This window comes from Haliotis rufescens, unplaced genomic scaffold, assembly GCF_023055435.1.
Source record: "Haliotis rufescens isolate VD_foot unplaced genomic scaffold, xgHalRufe1.0.p SCAF_9, whole genome shotgun sequence".
NCBI lineage: Eukaryota > Metazoa > Mollusca > Gastropoda > Lepetellida > Haliotidae > Haliotis > Haliotis rufescens.
The window spans coordinates 41014426-41039787 of record NW_025964383.1 but is presented as its reverse complement, the minus strand read 5'-3'; the positions used below and the strand labels follow the sequence as shown (position 1 = coordinate 41039787).

General features: G+C 43.4%; 1 protein-coding gene and 1 long non-coding RNA gene across 2 annotated transcripts in view; both read right to left on the bottom strand.

The window, feature by feature from the left end:
* Window positions 1–25362, bottom strand: part of LOC124112669 — a 206278-nt gene that overhangs the window by 116053 nt on the left and 64863 nt on the right. The window contains exons 2-7 of the mRNA XM_048391096.1: window positions 22470–23552; window positions 22100–22152; window positions 21765–21816; window positions 21445–21584; window positions 21122–21179; window positions 20374–20430 (exon numbers count right to left, since the gene is read on the bottom strand). Coding sequence (XP_048247053.1) covers window positions 20374–20430; window positions 21122–21179; window positions 21445–21584; window positions 21765–21816; window positions 22100–22152; window positions 22470–23538 — 1429 coding nt within the window. The 5' untranslated portion in view covers window positions 23539–23552. The remainder of the gene's footprint in view (window positions 1–20373; window positions 20431–21121; window positions 21180–21444; window positions 21585–21764; window positions 21817–22099; window positions 22153–22469; window positions 23553–25362) is intronic.
* LOC125377497 lies at window positions 23925–25261 on the bottom strand. Its single transcript, XR_007219663.1, has 3 exons — window positions 25208–25261; window positions 24832–24961; window positions 23925–23995 (listed from the first exon to the last, which is right to left on the bottom strand). It is a non-coding gene; the product is annotated as an uncharacterized LOC125377497 (long non-coding RNA).

The window sequence follows — 25362 nt, the reverse complement described above, 5'->3', positions numbered from 1 at the left end:
AACAAGCGACTTGATGACGTCATATATTGGACAACGTTCTGTACAATAGCATAGAGTTCATACAACAGCCATTCACAGAGAGGACTCTCTGAGATCATTTGTTAACACGGGCTATAACATGACCAGTTAAACTAATGAAATATATTTATGCAAGCGAGGTCTACCTTAAAAAAGCTCTTCGTGTGCTAAACTTTTCTAGTCAGCCGAAGCCAAATGTCTTACCCCAGAAGACGACAAAAGGGACTTGTGGCACAGGTCTTCAACACATCAATGTCATACAGAATAAAGTATCCGCTACCTGTTCTAAGTGGGCGGGGGCCAGGCTCACAGTTCAAAATCTAAAGGCATGTCACGTGGTTACAAACAAAGCCACCCTGTGCGAGAAAGATAACTAAGAAATGTAGTAGGTCAAAGTTGTCGCTCTGTTGCGTAGTACATTACTGTGTCACAATGATATTGATAGACTAGATTTTCCTTAGCAAGTGATGCTTCTGACATGCATTTTCTATCCAGAAACTTAATACACAGCTGATACAATTGACTTATCCATAGTCTCAAAGAATAGAGTGAGTGGATTGGGTGTATTGCTGTTTTGAACTGTATTTCAGTTATATCACGGTGTGTCAGCTTAATATGGGAAGAAAGCCTGCATTGATGCAAATCTTAGATGCTACAAATTCAAACCCGCGAGTACGGCTATGTGCTGACAAGCCACGAATCATGATCGGAGCGATTGTGGGATTCGAACCTACGACCACGGGAATTGTTCAAATGCAGTGCCCCAAAAGTTGGTATTGAGAAAAAGTGTTTCATGTTACGTGGCAGAAGAGACCGCAATCACGAGAGCTTGTGTTCTGCATGATATAATTATCTTTATCTTAATATTATATAACTCGCTGATAAAACATACAGGATGGGGCTTATGGATACAGAGTGAAACTCGTTCGTGTACAGACACTGTCATTCCTGAAAATCCACCTTTCAGTAGATTGCTGCCAATGCGTATATGTCTGTGAAGTGAAATATATCTGTACCAAAGATTCGTTAATCCTGACATTTAAGATTTAGAGGGGAATGCTACCGTCCAAATAAGTCGTTGCACTGTCCTCCCATAACTCATTGTTAGTGCATAACACTCCAGACATGTTGAGGTAACAGGATTGCGTAAAATGCAATAAACACACGCCACATCACGTGAGTGGTACAGAGATCGGAGCGTAGTAACCTGAGAAAACAAAATATCAATGAAGGGAGCTCACCTTCTGGTCAATAGCAAACATACCAACTCAGAACCAATTGACTTGTTTGTGTAGGTTTTGTCGAATCCAGTTGCTCGCCTAGCAAGTGAAGTAGTCCGACTTATGATCACAAGTATGAAGTCCTTCAAGCCATTCAAATTACAAGAACAGAGATTGTATATACGTGTATTAAGTCAACATCGACATGATACACTTAATCTATATGTGCATGTTTAATATCTTCGAGGGTTGAAATAAAAGTTCGGAGGCTCAAATATAAGAAATTACGTAAAAGTGAAATACTTATTTACGACATAAACACGAGTCAGCTAAATAAACTGTTTCGCTGTTTCATGTCTGTAACATAAGAGCCAATGATCTTTGGAACATGCTTAAACTTGAGTAACATGCACTGATCATGAAAATATTTTATAGTTAATTTCCCACCGTGTCGCCGAATTTGATCAAATCAAACAATGCGTGTTTAAACCCCTCTGGCGACACGTTTTCTGACTTCAGACAATCATTCACACATTCAAAATATTGTTATATGACAGTGTATTTTATTGTTGAAAAGTGTAGCTGTGTTGCACTGCATATATGAGGATTCAAAATGTCTCACATGTATAGGCCCTCTTACTAATTGGCTTGGCAAAAAGATGAAGTTTGTGTTTAGGACAGTAATTGTCAAGCTGCTTTTGTTAAAGCCATTCTCGCGAATTCCCATTTTCTCAAAGCACCAAACTTTCAAAAAACATCTTTCAAAACAGCTGTAGAAGCAAGTGACGTTGGTGCTTGAGCTGTCCTGTTGCAGGAAGATGCATCAGGCTTTAATCATCCTGTTTGTTATTATTCACGAAACTTGTACAAACATCAAAGAAATGATTCCAATATTGAAAAATATACTCTTGCTCTATTGTTGGCTTTGCAACAATCTAAGTGTACTTGGGTACTACTATGTTTTCTATTCAAGGGGGCATTGGTGGCCCTGTCGTCTAAGGCGCCGCGATTCGCTATGCAGAGTTGCATCCCTTGGGCACGCCAGAAACCTTTGATTGTGGGTTCGAATCCCGGTTCGCCCCGATTATGTTTCTAGGTTTGTCAGCACAATACCCGTGCTCATGGATTTCACCGATGTGGTAAACGTCTGAGACCTGCATCACTTCGGGCTTTCCTCCCACATTAAGCTGACACGCCGCGATATAACTGGAATACTGTTAAAAGTGGCGTTAAACGCAACTCACTCACTCACTCCTATTCAAGTGTACACTGATCACAATCCACTGACTGTTCTTCATAAAACGCCTCTCTTTGCAAGAATTTTAATGTGGCAGTCCCCCTTACTAATTTGCTTGGCAAAAAGATGAAGTTTGTGTTTAGGACAGTAACTGTCAGGCTGCTTTTGAGAATGTTAAAGCCATTCTCGCTGGAGCTGTCCTGTTGCAGGAAGATGCATCAGGCTTTGATCATCCTGTTTGTTAGTATTCACGAAATATTTACAAACATCAGAGCAATGATTCCAATATTGAAAAATAAACTCTTACTCTATTGTTAGCTTTGCAACAATTTGAAGTGTACTTGGGCACCACTATGTTTTCTATTCAAGGGGGCATTGGTGGTCCAGTCGTCTCAGCCGCCGCGGTTCGCTGTGCAGAGTTGCATCCCTTGGCAAGCCAGAAACCTATGATTGTGGGTTCGTGACACGCCGCGATATAACGGGAATACTGTTAAAAGTGGCGTTAAACCCAACTCACTCACTCACTCACTCACTCACTCCTATTCAAGTGTACACTGATCACAATCCACTGACTGTTCTTCATAAAATGCTTAATGTGCTGGAGCCTCTCTTTGCAAGAATTTGAATTATACATTAAGCATATCAAAGGCAAAGTCAATGTTATTGATGATGCATTGTCTCGAGTTCGAACGCTCTTTATCCGAAGGGAGAGTGTAATGCAGTGTATTTTGTTTGTTTCATGTGAGGATCGCTCATCATCCCTGATTCAACGCCTTGCCCATCAGATTGACCACTGTCGCCGCTTGGTGAATATATAGTATTATCACTGACTTTTTCTGTCTCCATTGTGTTTTTGTATTTGATACAATACACTGTCATTGAATATTGCACTAGCGCTCGATTGTGTACTGCCTTTGTAGTTACTGTGCAGTAATTTGAGTTGATTTTTAAATCTGGTTAATGTAAGATTACAATTGTTAATTGCATACCATTTGTTGGTTGTTTGTTGGTTTCACAGTAGGATTTTTACGTATATATTTCTGGGTTAACATATTGTTTCAAAATTAGTGAGTGATTTGCGGGCGGGTGGAAAGGTGTATTCGTGTTTTGGATCTGTGTTGGTTGTTTGTTTAGTGCGTGAGTGCGTTTGTGCGTGGATGCGTAGGTGCGTAAGTGCCTAGATCTTTGGCGCAGCTTTGGCAATATTCCAGGAATATCACGTCGGGAATGTCTGAAATTGGCTTCACACATTGGATCATTTGGTGAATCAAATCTTTAACGACAAGGCTACCCCATCGCCACTTCTCATTAATAGAGAAAACAGACATCAACACACTGAGCCATTCCGCTAAACGTGTTGGAAGTGATCCAGAACTACGAAATGGCCACTCAGGTGTGACGCTGTGTGTCCAAATGTGTTGTTTATTGTGAAGGAATAAGGACGTGGCATGCTGACCTAGATCGGTATGTGCACAGTGGTATGAGAGAGAGGGTCCGTTTATAAACACATGACTGACAGGGTGTAGCGCCGGGTGCTTTGACGAAACATAGATGGTATAACGCGTAAGATTTACGTCCCTTATTGAAACCGGTTTGTCTTCTATTGCCATACGCCCCATGAAGATCCGGGTTAAAATAGGTTTTCAGCAACCCATGCTTGCAGTAAGAAGCGACCATGCTTGTCGTAAGAGACGACTTACCGGATCGGGCGGTCAGGTTCCTACATTAGTTGTGACTGTTTGTATACCCAGTCTGTGCTGCCCCTCTCATTTACTCCAGTATGTGCTGTCTCTCTCATTCACTCCGGTCTGTGCTGCCTCTCTCAATCAGCCCGGTCTGTACTGCCACTCTCATTTACTCCAGTCTGTGCTGCCTCTCTCAATCAGCCCGGTCTTTGCTGCCCCTCTCATTCATTCCAGTTTGTGCTGCACTTCTCATTGACTCCAATTTGTGCTGCACCTCTCATTCACTCCAGTCGGTGCTGGCCCTCTCACTCACTCCGCTCTGTGCTGCACCTCTCATTCACTCCAGTGTTTGCTGCCCCTCTCATTCACTCCAGTCTTTGCTGCCTCTCTCATTGACTCCAGTTTGTGCTGCACTTCTCACTGACTCCAATTTGTGCTGCACCTCTCATTCACTCAACTCTGTGCTACACCTCTCATTCACTCCAGTCTGTGCTGCACCTCTCATTCACTCCAGTCTGTGCTACACCTCTCATTCACTCCAGCCTGTGCTGCACCTCTCATTCACTCCAGTCTGTGCTACACCTCTCATTCACTCCAGTCTGTGCTGCACCTCTCATTCACTCCAGTCTGTGCTACACCTCTCATTCACTCCAGTCTGTGCTGCACCTCTCATTCACTCCAGTCTGTGCTGCACCTCTCATTCACTCCAGTCTGTGCTACACCTCTCATTCACTCCAGTCTATGCTGCACCTCTCATTCACTCCAGTCTGTGCTACACCTCTCATTCACTCCAGTTCGTACTGCACCTCTCATTCACTCCAGTCTGTGCTACCCTAACCTCTCATCTATTCCAGTCTGTTCTCCCTCTCATTCACACCAGCCTGTGCTGCCCCTCTCATTCACACCAGCCTGTGCTGCCCCTCTCATTCACACCAGCCTGTGCTGCCCCTCTCATTCACTCCAGTCTGTGCTGTCCCTCTCATTGACCCTAGTCTGTGCTGCCCCTCTCATTGATTCCAGTCTGTGCTGTCCCTCTCATTGACTCCAGTCTGTGCTGCCCCTCTCAATCAGCCCGGTCTGTGCTGCCCCTCTCATGCACTCCAGTCTGTGCTGCCCCTCCCTCTCATTCACTCCGCTCTGTGCTGCACCTCTCATTCACTCCAGTCTGTGCTGCACCTCTCATTCACTCCAGTCTGTGCTGCACCTCTCATTCACTCCAGTCTGTGCTGTCCTCATTCACTTCAGTCTGTGCTGCCCTAACCTCTCATCTATTCCAGTCTGTTATCCCTCTCATTCACACCAGCCTGTGCTGCCCCTCTCATTCACTCCAGTCTGTGCTGTCCCTCTCATTGACCCCAGTCTGTGCTGCCCCTCTCATTGATTCCAGTCTGTGCTGTCCCTCTCAATCAGCCCGATCTGTGCTGCCCCTCTCATTCACTCAAGTCTGTGCTGCCTCTCTCAATCAGCCCGGTCTGTGCTGCCCCTCTCATTCACTCCAGCCTGTGCTGCCCCTCCCTCTCATTCACTCCAGTCTGCGCTGCCCCTCCCTCTCATTCACTACAGTCTGAGCTACCCTTCTCATTCAGTCCAGTTTGTGCTGCCCCTCTCTCTCATCCATTCCAGTCTGTGCTGCCCCTCCCTCTCATTCACTACAGTCTGTGCTGCCCCTCGCATTCACTCCAGCCTGTGCTGCCCCTCCCTCTCTTTCACTACAGTCTGTGCTGCCCCTCCCAATCTTTCACTACAGTCTGTGCTGCCCCTCTCATTCACTATAGCCTGTGCTGTCCCTCTCAGTCACTTCAGCCTGTGCTGCCCCTCCCTCTCATTCACTAAAGTCTGTGCTGTCCCTCTCATTCACTCCACCCTGTGCTGCCCCTGCCTCTCATTCACTCCAGCCTTTTCTGCCCCTCCCTCTCATTCACCACAGTCTGTGCTGCCCCTCTCATTCACTACAGCCTGTGCTGCCCCTCTCATTCACTCCAGCGTTTTCTGCCCCTCCCTCTCATTCACTACAGTCTGTTCGCCTCTCTCATTCATTCTAGCCTGTGCTGCCCCTCTCATTCACTACAGTCTGTACTGCCCCTCCCATTCACTCCAGCCTGTGCTGCTCGTGCCTCTCATTCACTCCAGCCTGTGCTGCCCCTCCCTCTCATTCACTACAGCGTGTGCTGTCCCTCCCATTCACTCCAATCTGTGCTGCCCTTCTCATTCACTCCAGCCTGTGCTGTCCCTGCCTCTCATTCACTCCAGCCTGTGCTGCCCCTCCCTCTCATTCACCACAGTCTGTGCTGCCCTTCTCATTCACTCCAGTCTGTGCTGCCCCTCTCCTCCACTCAAGTCTGTGCTGCCCCTCTCATTCACTCTATCCTGTGCTGCCCCTCTCATTCACTCCAGTCTGTTTTGCCCCTCTCATTCACCCCAGTCTGTTCTGCCCCTCTCATTCCCTCGTCTGTGCTGCCCCTATCGTTCACCCCAGTCGGTGCTGCTTCTTTCATTCACTCCAGTCTGTTCTGCCCCTCTCATTCACTCCAGTCTGTGCTGCCCCTCTCATTCACTCCAGTCGGTGCTGTTCCTCTCATTCACTCCAGCCTGTGATGCTTCTTTCATTCCCTCCAGTCTGTGCTGCCCCTCTCATTTACTCCAGTCTGTGCTGCTTCTTTCATTCACTCCAGTCTGTGCTGCCCCTCTCATTCACTCCAGCCTGTGCTGTCCTTTTCATACCTTACAGCCTGTGATGCCCTTCTCATTCACTCCAGCCTGTGCTGTCCCTCTCATTCACTACAGCCTGTGATTCCCTTCTCATTCACTCCAGCCTGTGCTGTCCCTCTCATTCACTACAGCCTGTGCTGCCCCTCTCAATCACTCCAGCCTGTGATGCCCCTCTCATTCCCTCGTCTGTGCTGCCCCTCCCGTTCACCCCAGTCGGTGCTGCTTCTTTCATTCACTCCAGTCTTGTCTGCCCCTCTCATTCACTCCAGTCTGTGCTGCCCCTCTCATTCACTCCAGTCGGTGCTGTTCCTCTCATTCACTCCAGCCTGTGATGCTTCTTTCATTCCCTCCAGTCTGTGCTGCCCCTCTCATTTACTCCAGTCTGTGCTGCCCCTCTCATTTACTCCAGTCTGTGCTGCTTCTTTCATTCACTCCAGTCTGTGCTGCCCCTCCCTCTCATTCACTACAGTCTGTGCTGCCCCTCGCATTCACTCCAGCCTGTGCTGCCCCTCCCTCTCTTTCACTACAGTCTGTGCTGCCCCTCCCAATCTTTCACTACAGTCTGTGCTGCCCCTCTCATTCACTATAGCCTGTGCTGTCCCTCTCAGTCACTTCAGCCTGTGCTGCCCCTCCCTCTCATTCACTAAAGTCTGTGCTGTCCCTCTCATTCACTCCACCCTGTGCTGCCCCTGCCTCTCATTCACTCCAGCCTTTTCTGCCCCTCCCTCTCATTCACCACAGTCTGTGCTGCCCCTCTCATTCACTACAGCCTGTGCTGCCCCTCTCATTCACTCCAGCGTTTTCTGCCCCTCCCTCTCATTCACTACAGTCTGTTCGCCTCTCTCATTCATTCTAGCCTGTGCTGCCCCTCTCATTCACTACAGTCTGTACTGCCCCTCCCATTCACTCCAGCCTGTGCTGCTCGTGCCTCTCATTCACTCCAGCCTGTGCTGCCCCTCCCTCTCATTCACTACAGCGTGTGCTGTCCCTCCCATTCACTCCAATCTGTGCTGCCCTTCTCATTCACTCCAGCCTGTGCTGTCCCTGCCTCTCATTCACTCCAGCCTGTGCTGCCCCTCCCTCTCATTCACCACAGTCTGTGCTGCCCTTCTCATTCACTCCAGTCTGTGCTGCCCCTCTCCTCCACTCAAGTCTGTGCTGCCCCTCTCATTCACTCTATCCTGTGCTGCCCCTCTCATTCACTCCAGTCTGTTTTGCCCCTCTCATTCACCCCAGTCTGTTCTGCCCCTCTCATTCCCTCGTCTGTGCTGCCCCTATCGTTCACCCCAGTCGGTGCTGCTTCTTTCATTCACTCCAGTCTGTTCTGCCCCTCTCATTCACTCCAGTCTGTGCTGCCCCTCTCATTCACTCCAGTCGGTGCTGTTCCTCTCATTCACTCCAGCCTGTGATGCTTCTTTCATTCCCTCCAGTCTGTGCTGCCCCTCTCATTTACTCCAGTCTGTGCTGCTTCTTTCATTCACTCCAGTCTGTGCTGCCCCTCTCATTCACTTCAGCCTGTGCTGTCCTTTTCATACCTTACAGCCTGTGATGCCCTTCTCATTCACTCCAGCCTGTGCTGTCCCTCTCATTCACTACAGCCTGTGATGCCCTTCTCATTCACTCCAGCCTGTGCTGTCCCTCTCATTCACTACAGCCTGTGCTGCCCCTCTCAATCACTCCAGCCTGTGATGCCCCTCTCATTCCCTCGTCTGTGCTGCCCCTCCCGTTCACCCCAGTCGGTGCTGCTTCTTTCATTCACTCCAGTCTTGTCTGCCCCTCTCATTCACTCCAGTCTGTGCTGCCCCTCTCATTCACTCCAGTCGGTGCTGTTCCTCTCATTCACTCCAGCCTGTGATGCTTCTTTCATTCCCTCCAGTCTGTGCTGCCCCTCTCATTTACTCCAGTCTGTGCTGCCCCTCTCATTTACTCCAGTCTGTGCTGCTTCTTTCATTCACTCCAGTCTGTGCTGCCCCTCTCATTCACTCCAGCCTGTGCTGTCCCTCTCATTTACTCCAGTCTGTGCTGCTTCTTTCATTCACTCCAGTCTGTGCTGCCCCTCTCATTCACTCCAGCCTGTGCTGTCCCAGTTATTCACTACAGCCTGTGATGCCCTTCTCATTCACTCCAGCCTGTGCTGCCCCTCTCATTCACTCCAGCCTGTGATGCCCTTCTCATTCACTACAGCCTGTGCTGCCCCTCTAAACGAATCCACTTTATTGTGACAATAATCAGTTTCTAGGAACTCTTGGGCCATATCAGTGTGCACAGATGGTATAAGTAGATTACACGGGATTTTCACGAAGAAGGCATGACCACATATGCAAGAAATACAAAAGATGAAAAATGTGTTGCAACATTGAAATATTTGAATCTGTATTCCAGATTAACATTTTGTGGCATCCAGTGTACTGCACTGCAGCATCCGGAATGGCACAAAGAGGAATCGGCATATGGCACATGAAATGGGGTTTGGCACCCCCTGTTACATCTATGAGAGGGACCGAAAGAACTGCAAGATTGTTTTCACATTTTGAGACAGAGCTGTTACTCATTGTGAAGACTTGCCTCCCTTAGCTGTGCCAGGATTGGAGGATAGTAGGTTCAGATCTGAGATTTGTCCTGATTATGATCTTGAATTTGTCAGCATCATACTCATGTTCCGACCAGACAGCTGTGATGTAACTGGCATACTGTTGAAAGCAGCATTAAATCCAACTTACTGGCCCTACCTAACCTATTCATAAACAACAAACAGATTCCTTCATTCCGTGGGGGATGAAAAATAGAATAGATCCTCGGTGTGTCATACTTGGGATAGAAGTCAACTGACTGGAACATGTTGCACCTAGACAATGGAATTAATTATCTGTGTTGTCTCGCTATAAGTTGTCAGTAAATGGTGGGTTGATCGTTATCGTAATTGATATTCAGAGTGTAATGGTCTGCCTGTGCTAGTGGGTTATTGGTAGTGTGTCTGTTCGGAGAGCAGAGGCCCTGGGTTTCGATCCCCGGCCAGTTCATACCAAAAGACGTTTACAAGGATGACACTTGCTGTTAGCCTGCCGGGCGCTCGGCATTAAGGGGCCAAAACAAAGAGTCGATTTGGAATTGGTTTTCGGTGTCTGAGTGGGAGTATTCATATTGAAACTGCGGCATGTCATCTCAGTTGGGAACCACTATAAAATTGGCTCTAACCCGGTATAGAACAGACAGACAGACAGACACAATGCAATGTTAAACCCCTTACCCCTCACTGGAGTGAAATGTTTGTTACTGATTAAAATATCCTGGTACACAGTGATTTGACAAGCCCTACAGGACCACAATTTCACGATGAACGGAAAGAGGGAAGCATGTGCACGACGTGCACGTGAAAAGCTGTGTTTGGATGTATTGTGACAGAATCGTTGCACATCATTATTAGCGAGCACAACAACATTGACGACTGAAGAAATAGGCAGATGCGTAGGCATTCTTGAAACTATGTCTCGTCACCAACGTGTTTGGTGTCTGCAGGGCATTGGCATTGGCATTCGGATCAGCTACCCAGTGACATACATCCTTTATGTGTTCCTTCGCACACAAGGGAGACAGGTTCTCCTTATTGCAGCAAGACGTTTTATGCTTCGCCGCGCGGATGGTAGACGTCGTGTTTACAGGAGTCACGGAGAACGTTCTGCCCGAAACTGCAGACAGGAAGAGGACCGATTTGGCGGTGGAAGCGTGATGATCCGAGCAGACATCTACAATGGTAGAACAGACTCAGTGCAAGCTCAAGGGATGAGATTCCTCGGCCTCACGTCCTTTCCATTAGGCAAAAAGCGAACGTCATTTTCAAACAAGAAGACGCCCGACCTCACACGGCAAGACTGACAACAGCCTTTTTGAGGAATCACAACATCCGGCTCCAGGCATGGCCCCCCAGCTGCAGGTCTCCAGGTTTAAACCCAATCGAACATTTATGTGATGCACTGATGGACTGGATCAACGACTGCGAGCACGTCAGCAACATCCACAGAACCTCCGACAGTTGGCACAAGCACTGCAGGAAGAGCACTGCAATCCCCAGGGCACAATTCGGGATCTGATTGCTTCCATGGGGCCAGTCAGTTTGGGACCCTAATGGTGGTCATACAGGATATTGAGCACAGATGACCTTCACGTTGAACTCTACCCCTGTGTGCGATATGGAACATGTGTCAATGACAATGATGTGTGTTAATTTAGAACAATCGATTACCATCTGTTGATTAATTATATAAATGTAATATATATATGTAAATATGATATACATCTACAATCACTTTTGCGGGGTTTTTTCAGAGTACATATTGATTTCAAATGGTAATTTGTTTTTCTTATTAATGTATACAATATATATCAATATATGTGGGGTTTAGAAGAACATCAGAGTTGTACCAAAGTAAAACAGAGTATTTTGGAATATTCTACTGCCCCAAATTCTTAACAAGCTTGCAATCCCAATGTGCTTGAAGTTAGGATTTAGGAGCATCATCATGCAGTTGAGCAGATGGGATTCTAAACGGGTACTAACTTAAAGTGGATATTTGATTATCCAGACAATTTCTCAGGAAAAAAGTCTGAATAAAAGTGATTCATGGTAAGTGTGTGTTTTTTTACCCGGTATAGCATTTAAACAATACAAATCCTGTTTATGACAATATGTTAGAACTTTAGTGCTGGAGAGTGATTCAGTCATGGTAGACATGCGAAGAGTATTTCCAAGCATGACAATCCCTGACAAAACAAATGTCCAGTGGAATTCCCTTTTTTAACTTACACCTATATGATCCCATGTTTTTCAGGTGAACAGTTGACGTGCACTTGCGAACACATTTCGCGAACACCTGGTATTAGCACTACATTTGAACCCCATTATCTCGAACCCTTACTGACCAGAGAAATAGTTCGACCTATCAAGGGTTCGACACATCAAAACATGCAAATATATTGTGCAATATTTGGAAAGAAATAAGCAATAAAATCAGAAGCATGTGTCACAGATAGAGGATAGTATATGAGTTCATGTCATACTATGTTTATAACTCGAGTGTCGTAAACGTTTTATGACCTGAACATGAATGTAATGTTCTCTTTATTACCGAAGAAGATGTCTACATACAGAGACAGGACTACAGGACAGGAAGTCGCAACATTAGCAGTACCACAATAAGTCGACTGACGTCAATAATCTTCAGATATGACGTCGCTTCTAGTGTGACGTCATTCCAACCTCAAGTCACAATAGGTGGCACGAGTGGCCCAGTCGTCTAATGCCCCCTTTTACTACGACCACGAATATCCAGAATCACCCCCAATAGGAATTTTTTCATGTTCGTAGATAAATCTTAATCATTTTTTGAAGTTATGAATCTTATTTTATTCCCAAACATTCGTACAGTTCGCGGGAGTTCGTCGAATCGCCGAGAAAGTTTTTGCTTGTCAAACACTTTCGTGGAAGAGTCCCCGAAATGCAATTTCGTAGCTGTATCGTAATCCATTCTTAATCAATTCTTATGTTCTGTAACAACTTCGTAATCGAATCTTTTGCATTCTTGGCTATTTCTAGCGATTCGTGGCTCCCAAAGTTTCTTGTCTTCCAGGGGCGGTCGGGTAGCCCAGTGGTTAAAGCGTTGGCTCGTCACGCCGAAGACCCGGGTTCGATTCCCGACATGGGTACAATGTGTGAAGCCCATTTCTGGTGACCCCAGCCGTGATATTGCTGGAATATTGCTAAAAGCGGTGTAAAACCATACTCTTGTCTTCAACCCGAAAACATCCCCAAACAGCCACGAATGTCCCGAGTCAACTACGAATCATGTGAGAAATAAGTAAGAACAACATTCGGCATATTTGTAACTTAGTCGTAGGTGATTCTTACAATTCGTGCATGATCCGTACATGAATCTTGTAATTCCTACATGTTTCTTAAACCGTTCCTGGTTATGTTTCTAGGTTTGTCAGCACCATACCCGTGCTCGTGGGTTTCACCGAAGTGGTAAACGTCTGAGACCTGCATCACTTCGGGCTTTCTTCCCACATTAAGCTGACACGCTGCGATATAACTGGAATACTGTTAAAAGCGGTGTTAAACCCATCTCACTCATTCACTCACTAGGGCACCCTAGGGCACATTTGATTTTTTATGAACCTCGATATGTTTGCCCTCGTAGTTAATAAATACATTTACGCATCTATATACATTTTATTTACATCACTTGAATATCATGACATGATAAAATAATAAGATTAAATAAATATGTACATTTATCAACATACAGAACACTCGACCAGTCGACTTGGCACCACCGTGTGCTAAATACATGAGGGATGGTGGCATTGTCAACATAGTGTATCTGCCTGGTTAAACCTGGTATTTCACTGGAGTATGGACACAATGAAGTTCGAGACAACGAGTTTAGAATGTAGTTACTGCATATCAAATTATTTCAAAGCGATACAGGCAGGACTGGCAGAGACAGCAGCAAGCATGGCCTAAGTTTAAAATGGCGCCGTATCCTAAGAGTGACATTTTATATTGTGCATTTCTGCAAACTTCATTGTTGGATGTAGACCAAGTGCTGCACTGCAGCAATTCTTTGAACCCTACATTTTTAAGAACTCATATCAATGTGTATCGAGAACCAAGTTGTTAAAACCAATTATGTTACCGAAAGTAGAGCTGTGTTCGGATTGTATGGGCACTTTAGGAATATACGTTTGAAACTATTCGTGCAGATCAAATGAAAATACTATAAAAAACACTCGTATGGGGATTCAAAACTCTCCTCACTCACAGCAGGACACATTGTCATAAAGAAACAGACAATTCAGTGAACTTAACTACACAGCTGTACATAAGGGCCGCCATGTAAACTGATATATTATATGCCCGCTTCAATCATTTTCATCACTTACATCAAAAGTGGAATATATTTAGAGGTGAGGTGAGGTGAAATTGGGTTTAACGTCGCGTCCAAGATTATTACACTTATATAGCACGTGTATGTGTCTGGCCGCTTGTACTAGTCCAGACTGATGCCGATGTATAGTGCCAGCACACTGAGATACCATGCCGCAGTTTAACATGAATACCCCACTCAGACACAGTATACTGACTCCGAGCCGACCAGTCCTTGTTTTAGCCCCTTAATGCCGAGCGCCAGACAGGGTAACAACAAGAACCATCTTTTAACGTCTTTTGGTATGACGCGACCGGGGATCGAACCCCGGACCTTCAGCTCTCTGGGCGGACGCTCTACCTTTAGGCCAAATATATTTAGATACATCTGTCAATTTCAAATCAACACTATTCATGTGGGTATTTAAAATGGTTATTTTACAGAATGGAAGCGAAATATGTCCACATATTCATGATTGAAAAACGTTTTACACAGTTGACTTGTGACATTTTCCAGAAATGTGTGAAATGTTCATAAACTGATCAGTGAGTGAGTGAGATGGGTTTAACACCGCTTTTAACAGTATTCCACTTATATCGCGGCGTGTCAGCTTAATGTGGGAGGAAAGCCCGAAGTGATGCAGGTCTCAGACGTTTACCACTTCGGTGAAACCCACGAGCACAGGTATGGTGCTGACAAACCTAGAAACATAATCGGGGCGAACAGGGATTCGAAGCCACAATCATCGGTTTCTGGCGTGCCCAAGGGATGCAACTCTGCAAAGCGAATCTCGGCGCCGAAGACGACTGGGCCACCCGTGCCCCCCATAAACTGATCGGTTATTATATATTAATAATCATAACAATACTCATGTATGGATATAAAATGTTTCTAATACACAACAGAAACCAGTTATGGAGCAAACCAACACATTTAGCTAACCTTGTTATATGTTCGTACACAACAAACAACACATGAACAGGTTACTTCTAGGACCTCCCTTTCACTATTGTATTGTATTTGACAGTTTGAGTAGATATGTCACATTCACAAGTTTACACAGTGCCATGTTCAGTTCATTCCTTAGGCCAGGGCTTCATTAATCAGTGATCTTTTTGTGTCAGTCATGACGATCTCCTCCCCGCTAATCAACTTCATGGTGACTGTGACGAGATCTGGCCGCCCAACACCAAACACAGGGAGAAGAGCCTCAGGAAACTCTACATCAGCCTTTGCTAGAACAACCTCCCTGTCCAGATCGATAAAGGCGACTCTACCCCTCCCAACATCCAGCACAACTCCATAGTGGAGGGTGGCCTGTGTGCCGTGTGTGTCAGACATTGTGTTACTGTAACACTTCCCCAACTCCCCTTCCTGCCACACCCTGGTACAGATACTCCCCGAGTGTGTGGTGCAGCTCCTTACAGTGAAACACCAGGAGCGGCGCTGTGGATAAACATACATATCACTGTCCACCTGGCTCTCCTCCACTACACCCATCTCCAGGGTAGGGAACCCACGCAACGCATACAATGCACTCCCCAAACCCACCCTGGAGTGGGTTTCCCAGTATCTGGCTGTGTTGGGGGCAGGGGTGACACTAGAGGGGGATGGATAAAGTGGGATGGGGGTGGAGGTACACGTGCCCCTATATTTCTGCAGCCTGCGCCTGTCACGTGACCGTGTGGCGCGCGGTGAGTTGACCAGCTCACCGTCTGTAGTTACATGGCACACGTCTGTGTTGGCTCGAGCAGCGTCCAGTTGGAGTTTAGGACCTGGAAATATAGATTTTATTTGTAGTTTAGCACTTGCACTTACTACAATGAATCATTTTGTTTATGATTTTTGTTACAATGATTCCAAAAACAGCGCTATAATTGATCGGCTGCCATTTTCATCTGCCTACGAGTTTAATGATAACTGTACTCTTAATTTAAATAATAACGCTGTGATATAATTTGGATGGGTGCTCAAATTGTTTGTTATACATTTTTGCACGCATTGATAAACAAATACACGCTATTTTAGATACGTTTTTACAAAGTTGCATCTGACCTACTTTGCTGTGTTTAATAGACTCCCACTGCCTAATTATGTAAATGTTTCAAAGTTATTTCACGATTAAACTATCATTGTAGGGATTCTAAACTCCCATTATACATAATAGTAAAGACTGAGTTTGACAAAAGTGCTGTTTCGTGATATTTTTACATTCGAGTGTTCAACAGACACAGTGTGAACAGGTAACTTCTACGTCCGCTTCAATCACTGAACACAGTTTAAGCGCACTCGCTGGGCGGGGAGTTTGTCAAGTGTATTGACTGGGATAAGTATTTGTGAATGATTTGTATAAACAGTTATATTATTATTATGACATTGCATAACAAAATCCATTGTTTACGGACAATCCCGGACTAATTCACACTTATTCCATCTGGTATGTGATAATGGTGACTTACATTCATCTGAAACCTACCTCACCCTGCTGATGATGGAAAAGTCATCAAACCGGCCCAGAGATTCACAAATATGGAACAGCTTAAAATTTAAATACGGGCTACTCCCTATTCCCTATCCACTGCCTTCCAATTGTCTTAATCAACTCTCTGTGTCCATCAATTATATACTGTATAAACTTTGATGTTAATAAGTATATATACCTATGTTGTTTAGCACTATTCATCACTTGCTTGATAGGATGTGTTAGGATCTACACCGAAACGTCGCACTAATTGTAATAAAGAAGTTGTTCATCCATAGAACTCGTCTTACTTCAAAATGACAATTCTTGTCAAAATTCCTCAGTTAACATGGACATGATTCTGTACCTTTTATTTATGAAATGTCATTTTTATTTCGGCCAAAAACACAGGTGTTATTAAGAAATAAACAAATACTATGTTATTAGAGAAAAAGACACTCACACTTGTTTCACATTAACAACCTTTCACCACCCAAGAAATCAACATCAAAGTTACATGTATATTTGTTTTTGTACATTGAATGAGTGAGTGAGTGAGTAAGTATGGTTTTACACCGCTTTTAGCAATATTCCAACAATATCACGGCGGGGGACACCAGACACGGGTTTCACACATTGTACCCATGTCGGGAATCGAACCCGTGTCTTCAGCGTGACGAGCGAATATATGTACATAGTTAATGTGATTCACATGAGTGAATATTGTAAATAAGCCACTTTTAGCAATATTCCAGCAATATCACGGTGAGGGACTCCAGAAATGGAATTCACATGCTCATTGTACACATGTGGGGAATCGAACCCTCATCTTTGACGTGACGATCAAACTGGCCTACCTCACCGCTATATGAGGTGCTTCTATAAAAAAGCTGAACTTTTACAAGTGTTACATATGTAGTGGTAGACTAAAAACTAATAAACAAAATTAAAACAAACACACACAAGGAGTAAACGCAAATTGGCTAGGACACTGCTTATTGTGTTGTCACACATATGTGATAGCACCTCAAAACAATAAAAATCAATAAAAAAATCAAAGAAGTGCAAAGTTCAAGTTGGCTGGTTGGCTAACTTCGTCATTACTCGAAATTGCTGCACAAATGGGAAGTAATGCCTTGTCAATAATATGATTTTTTTAGCCTTTGTTTTGACATCCTTAATTTCCACGATGATGTCGAGGTCATGATAGATCAGCCCAGCTTATGACGTCTACATATCCCGGTTGTTTGGGGACTGAAGTGAGGATGTCAGATTATTCACATTTTGTGCGTTTACATCTTATCTTTTTAATCAAGGAGTAACCCTCACAGGCCTGGTCAAGACAATTACATCTAATCTAATCCAGATATCCTATGACAGACGTTCAGAGGAATTTACCAAATATGACACGCTAATTGTCAAAGGATGCGCGATGCTGTTTCCTACTATGACCTCTATAGGGAGTGTTCACACATCCCCACACATGCTTGGTGACTTGGTTGACGGCGTAGCGTCGTACCCCGCCAGCGTGGGTCATTGTTCATGATACTGATCACTGGATTGTCAAGTCAGGACTCGATTGTTTACAGGCCGCATTCGTATGGGAGTAGTATTGTTAGTTTTCGGCGTTAGGACAAACACAAAAACATGTAATTCTTCTAAAAATTGCCGGGTGCCACTGGTAGAGCAGGACGTCCATTTTCGCGGAAACCTGGTGTCATCAACTAATTTTCGGTGATTCGGTCACATACTTTTTCATCACTATTTTGCCTTTACTGCCAAACATAATATGTTTCTTTAGATAATCGAGACTGAATATTCTCAGAACGATTTGAATTGTATGCTTGGAGCCTATTTCTTTAAGCGAGTAAGTGAATATGGTTTTACACTGCTTAGAAGTATTCCAGCAATAAGACAGCTCGGAACACCAGACATGGCCACACACAGTGAACCTACATGGACACTTGACACAGAATATGGGTGAATCTGATTGCTCAGCCGATATAAACAATATTTGTGAGTTTCCAGCACATTGTCTTTTCATCATACGCCATTGATTTGTGCTACCTATCAATGTTTTCTTGTGTTTCACCCAGCTCACCTTCTGCCGGTACTACACTACAGCTTTCTACAGTTCTGGAAGATGCTCCCACAGAAAACATACATGAATGAGAACTAGAGGTGTAACGATACGGGACGGTCGCGATACGATACGTATCGCGATACAGGGGTCGCGATACGATACGTATCACGATACAGTGTTTACTAGTACAAGCTAAGCCAAGTTGATGTCTTTCTGCTCTCTAAAAGATGTGACAAGTACAGTTGGAGAATATATAAGGTGTTTATTTACTGTTATAGCATCTTGTCAGCAATACAGTATGTTTTACTGAAACAACAAACTGGCTTTGAAACTGTTCAACGTATTTCATGTTTAAAAGTACCGTATTTTCTTGAGTATAGTGCGCACCCCCCTCTAGCGGGTTCAATATTTTGGAAAAAAAAGAAATTTGAATATTATGCGCAGAAAAAAAATACACCGTACCCCTTCAGCGAAGTGTGGCAAACGAACGGGTGATGAGAGACTTCGTCAGTACAAATTCGAAATTTGAGATAAAAAATCACCAGACATGTTGATTTACCGTTTAAATTGTATTTTTTGTTCAGCTAGGCATTGTTTTATATCCAGGGATTAAGATTACCTTGTGTATTTTGTCGTAAACTAAGCCGGACACAGCAACCAGCTGTACACACGTTTTCTTGGAATCTACCGGTGATTCGGTCAAGACACACCAAATGATATAACTTAACAGGATTTTAATGCAAGGATCGGCAAAAGTTGTATCTGAAAGTATTTTTTTTATCAGCAATAATATATTCCAATATCTTGTTAATTTAGATGCAGCTTTTACTAAACATATTTAAAATAATAATAACCCTAAGCGAAGCAGCTGATCGCTATTGCCGGGTATTATTTTTAACATGGAACCAGTCTGACCAGTCACCGTCCAGGCTCCCGTGCACGTGATCGCGAGATTTTCGTGTTGACATAGAATCGTCCAACAAAAACAAATATGGCTTTTAACGAATCAAAGTATGGCATTTATGATATATGTATCCATTCTCTGTCAACAAGAGTTTGTTTCAAGGCGTCAATAGCGGTAACCTGACCGTGGTTGCTGTTAATAACGGTGAGTTGTGCGATCTTTCGATCGCTTCAGACACGATTTCGCCGAAATTAATTAAAACAATATGAAAAGGAATTTGGAATAAAATTAATGAAATAAGTTACAAACATAAGTCCAAATATACAAAGAACACTTTTTCTAGCCAGACAGTGTAATTACCTGAATAATTTGAGAACTTCAGTATGGATTTGTTGACATGGTATTTCCGGTGTTACGTGCTCACGGTAATGTCTTTCCATGGGGGAAAAAACATCAAAACTCATTAATTCGTGTATAATGCGCACCCCCTTCTACACAGCTGTTTTTGTGAATAAAGTGCGCACTATACTCAAGAAAATACGTAAGTAAAACTGTGTTATGAAAATATCGTATGTATCGCGATACATGCTTTCAAAATCGATGCATCGTATCGTGGGCTGTGCATCGGGATACAATACTGTATCGCCGTATCGTTACACCACTAATGAGAACACCCATACGATTGCAAAACTGGAAAGTACAACTGCTGGAGTGGTAGTGGAGTAGCCTTGTGTTTAAAGGGTTACCATGTTCACGTCGGGTTTGACTCCCAACAAGGGTCGAATGTGTGAAGCCCATTCCATGTGTTCCCAGCCATGATTAATCCCTTAACCTCACTACAACTGCTGGAGGTACAAGGGTCCAACGCGTGACTTGTTTTAATCCCTTTGGTATTAAACTTTTCATTTACATTTACATGTTTCGTTTACGTCATGGACGTCTGGTCATTATAAAGTCGCATCCAGCACACCGGTGATTGATAACACGTACTACGATCAACGCCGGTGACACACGATGGTAATACAGGTAACACATTGTAAGCAACTGACTTTTTAAGTGGTTTTGTATCCTAGAAACTATTGCTTAATCCAATTGCCTAATAAACATTAACTACGATATAAACAAACACTTACATGTGATGAATATGACACTTCTGTTCTTGTTGATGATGTGAATTGGACTTGAGTACCCTGCAAAATATAGTTTTCATTGTAATACATGATTTTGGCACATTTGTCTCTGAATACTATTCTCACATAAAAGCATAGTAAAGTGCGAGTGAGTCTTTCACTGTTGTTTTAAAGAGTAAACATCATATGGTTCTTTGAAGCTAAAACCATGATCTGGTCGAATCTAGGATTTGAATCCATGATACTAAGTTCAGAGGATCATGGCACGATTAAGGGGTGCAAATGTAGACAAACAAATGTCGACATGGGCAGCACATGCCCCAACATAAGATGGGAAGCACACAAGTGAAGCTAGTTACCTCATTTTGCCTTTTATTATTCAGTGAACTACATAAAACTTCCTAATAACTATGTATTTTCTGACATGCCAGAAGCAACGATTTTAAAGTGTAACATGTACAATGAATATTATACAAACGAAAGAGGTCATGCATTTCCGAGGCCTCGCCGTATCATTACATGTTATTATTTGAAAATAGCAAGGACGTTTGATGTAACCAGTTGTGGTTTGTGGCGTACAGTATCGCTCACTAAACAGGTGTAACTGTTTGCTATACATAACTGCTATGGGTCATGTATCCGTTACCTGGAAATCTAGTAAACTGGTGACATCTTACAACTTGACTGTAACTCTGACATTCGAGATATAGTTTTGACTAAATAACTAAATCCGATATCGTGTTGTACATACCTCTCAATAATAAACCACGTGAAGGCGACTCAGAAAGGAAGGATGCTCCGAGTATGAACTGAAAACATATTATTATTAAGCTTGACACATTATGTAAGTTCGTGGGTTCAATGTGTGAAGCCCATTTCTGGTGTTCGCCGCCGTGATATTGCTGGAATATTGCTTAAAGCGGCGTAAAACCATACTCACTCATTCACTTATGTAAGTTCTATGTATAAATCTAAATACGTTTCTGGGCTAGATCATTTTGAATGATTTCCTTTTCTTCTATACTTCGCAGTTTACATTTTGAGTGGGTGGGGGTTGTTTGTCATTTAACGTACACATGTGACTTCGTAAACTTCCTGTGGTGTCAGCTGTTGAGGTCGGCGTTCCTGTTGTGTCAGCTGTTCATGTCGGAGATCCTGTGGTGTGAGCTGTTCAGGTTGGAGTCCCTGTGATCCATCTCCACTTGTAGCAGAACCTGTTGGTAGATAAATGTATTGGATTGCAATATTCAATACTGTTTTGATATAAACAGAAAGTGAGTCTTAAACTGATACACTGGATACATTGATATTCTATATTAAAGTTTGAAGGTTAATTTAGTTCATTTGGTATTTAATCTGCTTTTCCTGACCTACATCCAGGTGTTATATTGTACCTGTGATGCGACGGATCATCTCCCCAAGCCGATGCCACCGCCCTTCATGTACCTGAAACAACATCGCAGACACCATAGAGATCAGAACATAACCTTTGGCTCACACAATAGCTGGGTATCATATCATACCACATACATTATTTATTTATCGACTGCATGTAACATTTAGCTATGTGGGTGTTATGAACGATGTGCAACTTGATTCCAACCGTGTTAATTACATATGTTTTACTCACAATTTGAGCCATGTATGTACTCAATGTATGAGCCATTGAAACCCTTTATCAGAAAACATGTTGATAAAACAAAATTCTGTTACGAAAGCAATACATTACCGCGCTGGTTTCTTCTTCTTTTAATGCCAGCTGTTTATTCTGTTTATGGAGATCTGAAGAGACAATTACAAACACAGATTGATTACCTTATTGGTAACAGTTTTCGTCTTACCCATCGTACATACGGACAGGCAAACAGACAGACAGAGAGACAGACAAATAATATTTTCTCGTCTCACCTCAGATAAAATACAAGTCAAATATAAAACTGGGCCACTGTACATGGAATAGCAAGTTACTTTTAAATCGATTTGGTATTAAGGCATGCAAGATAAGATAACTTAAAATATACAAAAACACTTAGCTATGATATAGGATATTGTTCCTAAAGTCCACGATCAGTGTTCCGATATTGAAGAAGCATTCTTACCCTGTAAAGTAGGCTGTTTATCTGGAAAATGATCCAAGTCGAGACTGGAGGCAAGACCACCAAATGTGTCGATTAGTTCCATCAGGGCTTTCTGTCCTTGAAAGGAAAGAAGGACTCTCGTGTCGTGTGTGTTATCTTCTGGAAGCTTCCTCTTCAGATTTTCATCAGATTTCTTCTGTAGTACACCGGTGAGAGTAATGAGCTCCCCCTGTCTTGTGGATTCAAGTGTTCTCTGGGTGTAGTCTATCGTTGATTCTATTGAAGTATGGACGTCATGTAAAGTGTCCAGCTTCTCTTTAACCATTTCATTTGGGGCCTGAAGACTCGCATGTATGTCCTTCATGAGTTGTCTCTGCCGGTGAAGGAACCGTACAGCAACACTTTGGAAGACTGTAGTGGCATCTTGTTCCAGCTTTCTCTGTTTATTTCCAAGTTCGTTTTGGTGACTGTTGACAGTTGTCATTCTGACTGTGACATCTTTCAGTTTAAGTCGTTGCTTCTGCACCTGCTCCCTTAGCTGACCCTTTGCTTCCACATAGGCATGATTCACGTCTTCATTCTTGTGATCCTTGTGGGCCCCTCGATCACACACAAGGCAGATTGCCTGCTTACATGTGTGGTCATACAGCTGCAACTTATTGTCGGGATGGTCTCTGCAGTTAGGTTGTTTCAGCCAATGCTTTATAGGGATATTCGCCGCCAGGTTGATCTCACCCATTCTGTGGGTTCGATTGCGTTTTAGTCTGTTGTGCAGTTTAAGACAGTCGTAACAGAGCCGGTCATCGCATTCGTGGCAGTACATCACAGCCTTTGCATCATGATCTCCTTCGATGTAGTTACATTTCTTCTCTCCATCAACGTTAGCAGTATAGGCAGCTTCATTGCGTCCGACATGGTCCACTGCTGTCTGCTCCATGTTGAACTCACGGCCACAGGAGGGACACTGTATGTAATTCTGCTTGGCTTGGGTGACTTGGTGATCAATGCATGGCTTGCAGGCAGAATGAAGGCATGGAAGAAGGCAAAGCTGACTCCAATCACAGCAGGACTTCGTTGAAAATTGACACATTCGCTCTGTCGAATCTGAGGAAAAACAAGTGACACGATCAGTTTAAAGCTTAAAGGAACTGATTCATCAGACATATATAATAAGGCTCTTACTTACCGTGTTATTGTATTTTTGTTCATAAGTTACATATATAAGATGGAGTGTCACTTTGTTAAATATACCTGCATGTTGGACCTCCTCTCTAACGTGTACCCTGTCTGGGGACCTGGGAACCCCCAATAAAGCATCATATGCCTCCAATTCCTCTTGTAGTCTCTGAAACGACAGTTTTCACTGCATCACAGACATGTATCTTGTTATCAAGATATTACGTGTTAATTTATTGCCATTTAGTTTAGAAGCTGTGCAAAATAACCCCTTCAATATTTAAGTTGAACCAATCTCACCTTTTCCACTGTTTCACATTTTGCTAGAATCTGCAGCAACTCATCATTTGCCTTTGACAATTTTGTTTTCACTGAAACGAGAAAAATGCATGGATAGCCTCAGATAACAGTTTTATGTGTAGACAGGTCATTGGAAACCAGGATGGTCCATTACCACCGTGAACACTGGCAAAATATGAACACACAATGCCATTTAGCAAGTGATCAGATGTTTTATTTGGGATAACGCTTTCTTATTTAATTACAGATTCTCGTACTTTTTTAAGTTGAGTCCTATCCGGCAGTGACAGTGTGGGTTCGAATCCCGGATGGGACTCAACCAAAAAGAGTACGAGAATCAGTACTTTTCTAAGAATGTGTTATCCCAAATATATACTATTTGTTACATTTGACCACTTTCTAAATGTCATTGTGTGTTCATTGATTTCAGCCTTGGGAGCCGTGCCAATTTACGCTTGTCAGAGGGGTATGACATTGTGTGTTCAAAGCTTTCGGACCCGTGCAGATTCCGGGGTAGAATAGGTCTTCAGCAACCCATGCTTGCCATAAAATGTGCCTATGGTTGTCGTAAAAGGCGACTAACGGGATCGGGTGGTAAGGCTCGCTGACTTGGTTGATGCATGTCATATATCCCAATTGTGTGGATCTATGCTCATGATATCAATCACTGGATTGTCGGGTCCAGATTCGATTATTTACAGACCGCCGTCATATAGCTGGAATATTACTGAGTGCGGCGTTAAACAACAAACCAAACGAAAAAATCATTGCTTGAACAAGTACGAGAATCTGTACTTCACTAAGAAAGTGTTATACCAAATATAACATTTTTTTACTGGCAACATAAGCAAAATCAAAATTGTGGATAGAAGCGATATTGAACTATATATTATTTATGTCAGATTACCAGCTTCAACTTCCTTATTCTTCTTTTCTATCTGTGTTGTGAGATCCCCTCTTTCTTTTATAAGTTGTTCTTCCAGTTCAGCATAGTCTGTGTCTTTTTGTTTAACTTGTACCTCATATCTTTCCATTGCCTTAAAACAAACGCGAACGACCGTTTAAGAAGTTCATATCGACTGCATATACATGTAGCAGTTTATGTCATTTTTTTCCATGTTACACTCCTTTTTTTATGAAAACTTCAACGTTGGTGTAAATGTACTTTTAATAATCACTACCATTGTTAAAACCATATACATCTAAATATATATCTCTTCTCAAAACAAGGTAGTTCTTAACATAATAAATTGACGAGCTTGTGCTGTCTCTCCACAACGTACAGAGTGCATGTCAGCTATTTGCCCATCTTTTTCAGCAAGTTGTTTTTTGTGGTGAGCTTCTACCTTTTCCTTGTTGACATAGACTAGATCTGAACTACCTGAAAATATAATATTGGCCAGTAGAAAACAGGGTGTGACAAGATTTATAAGACTGT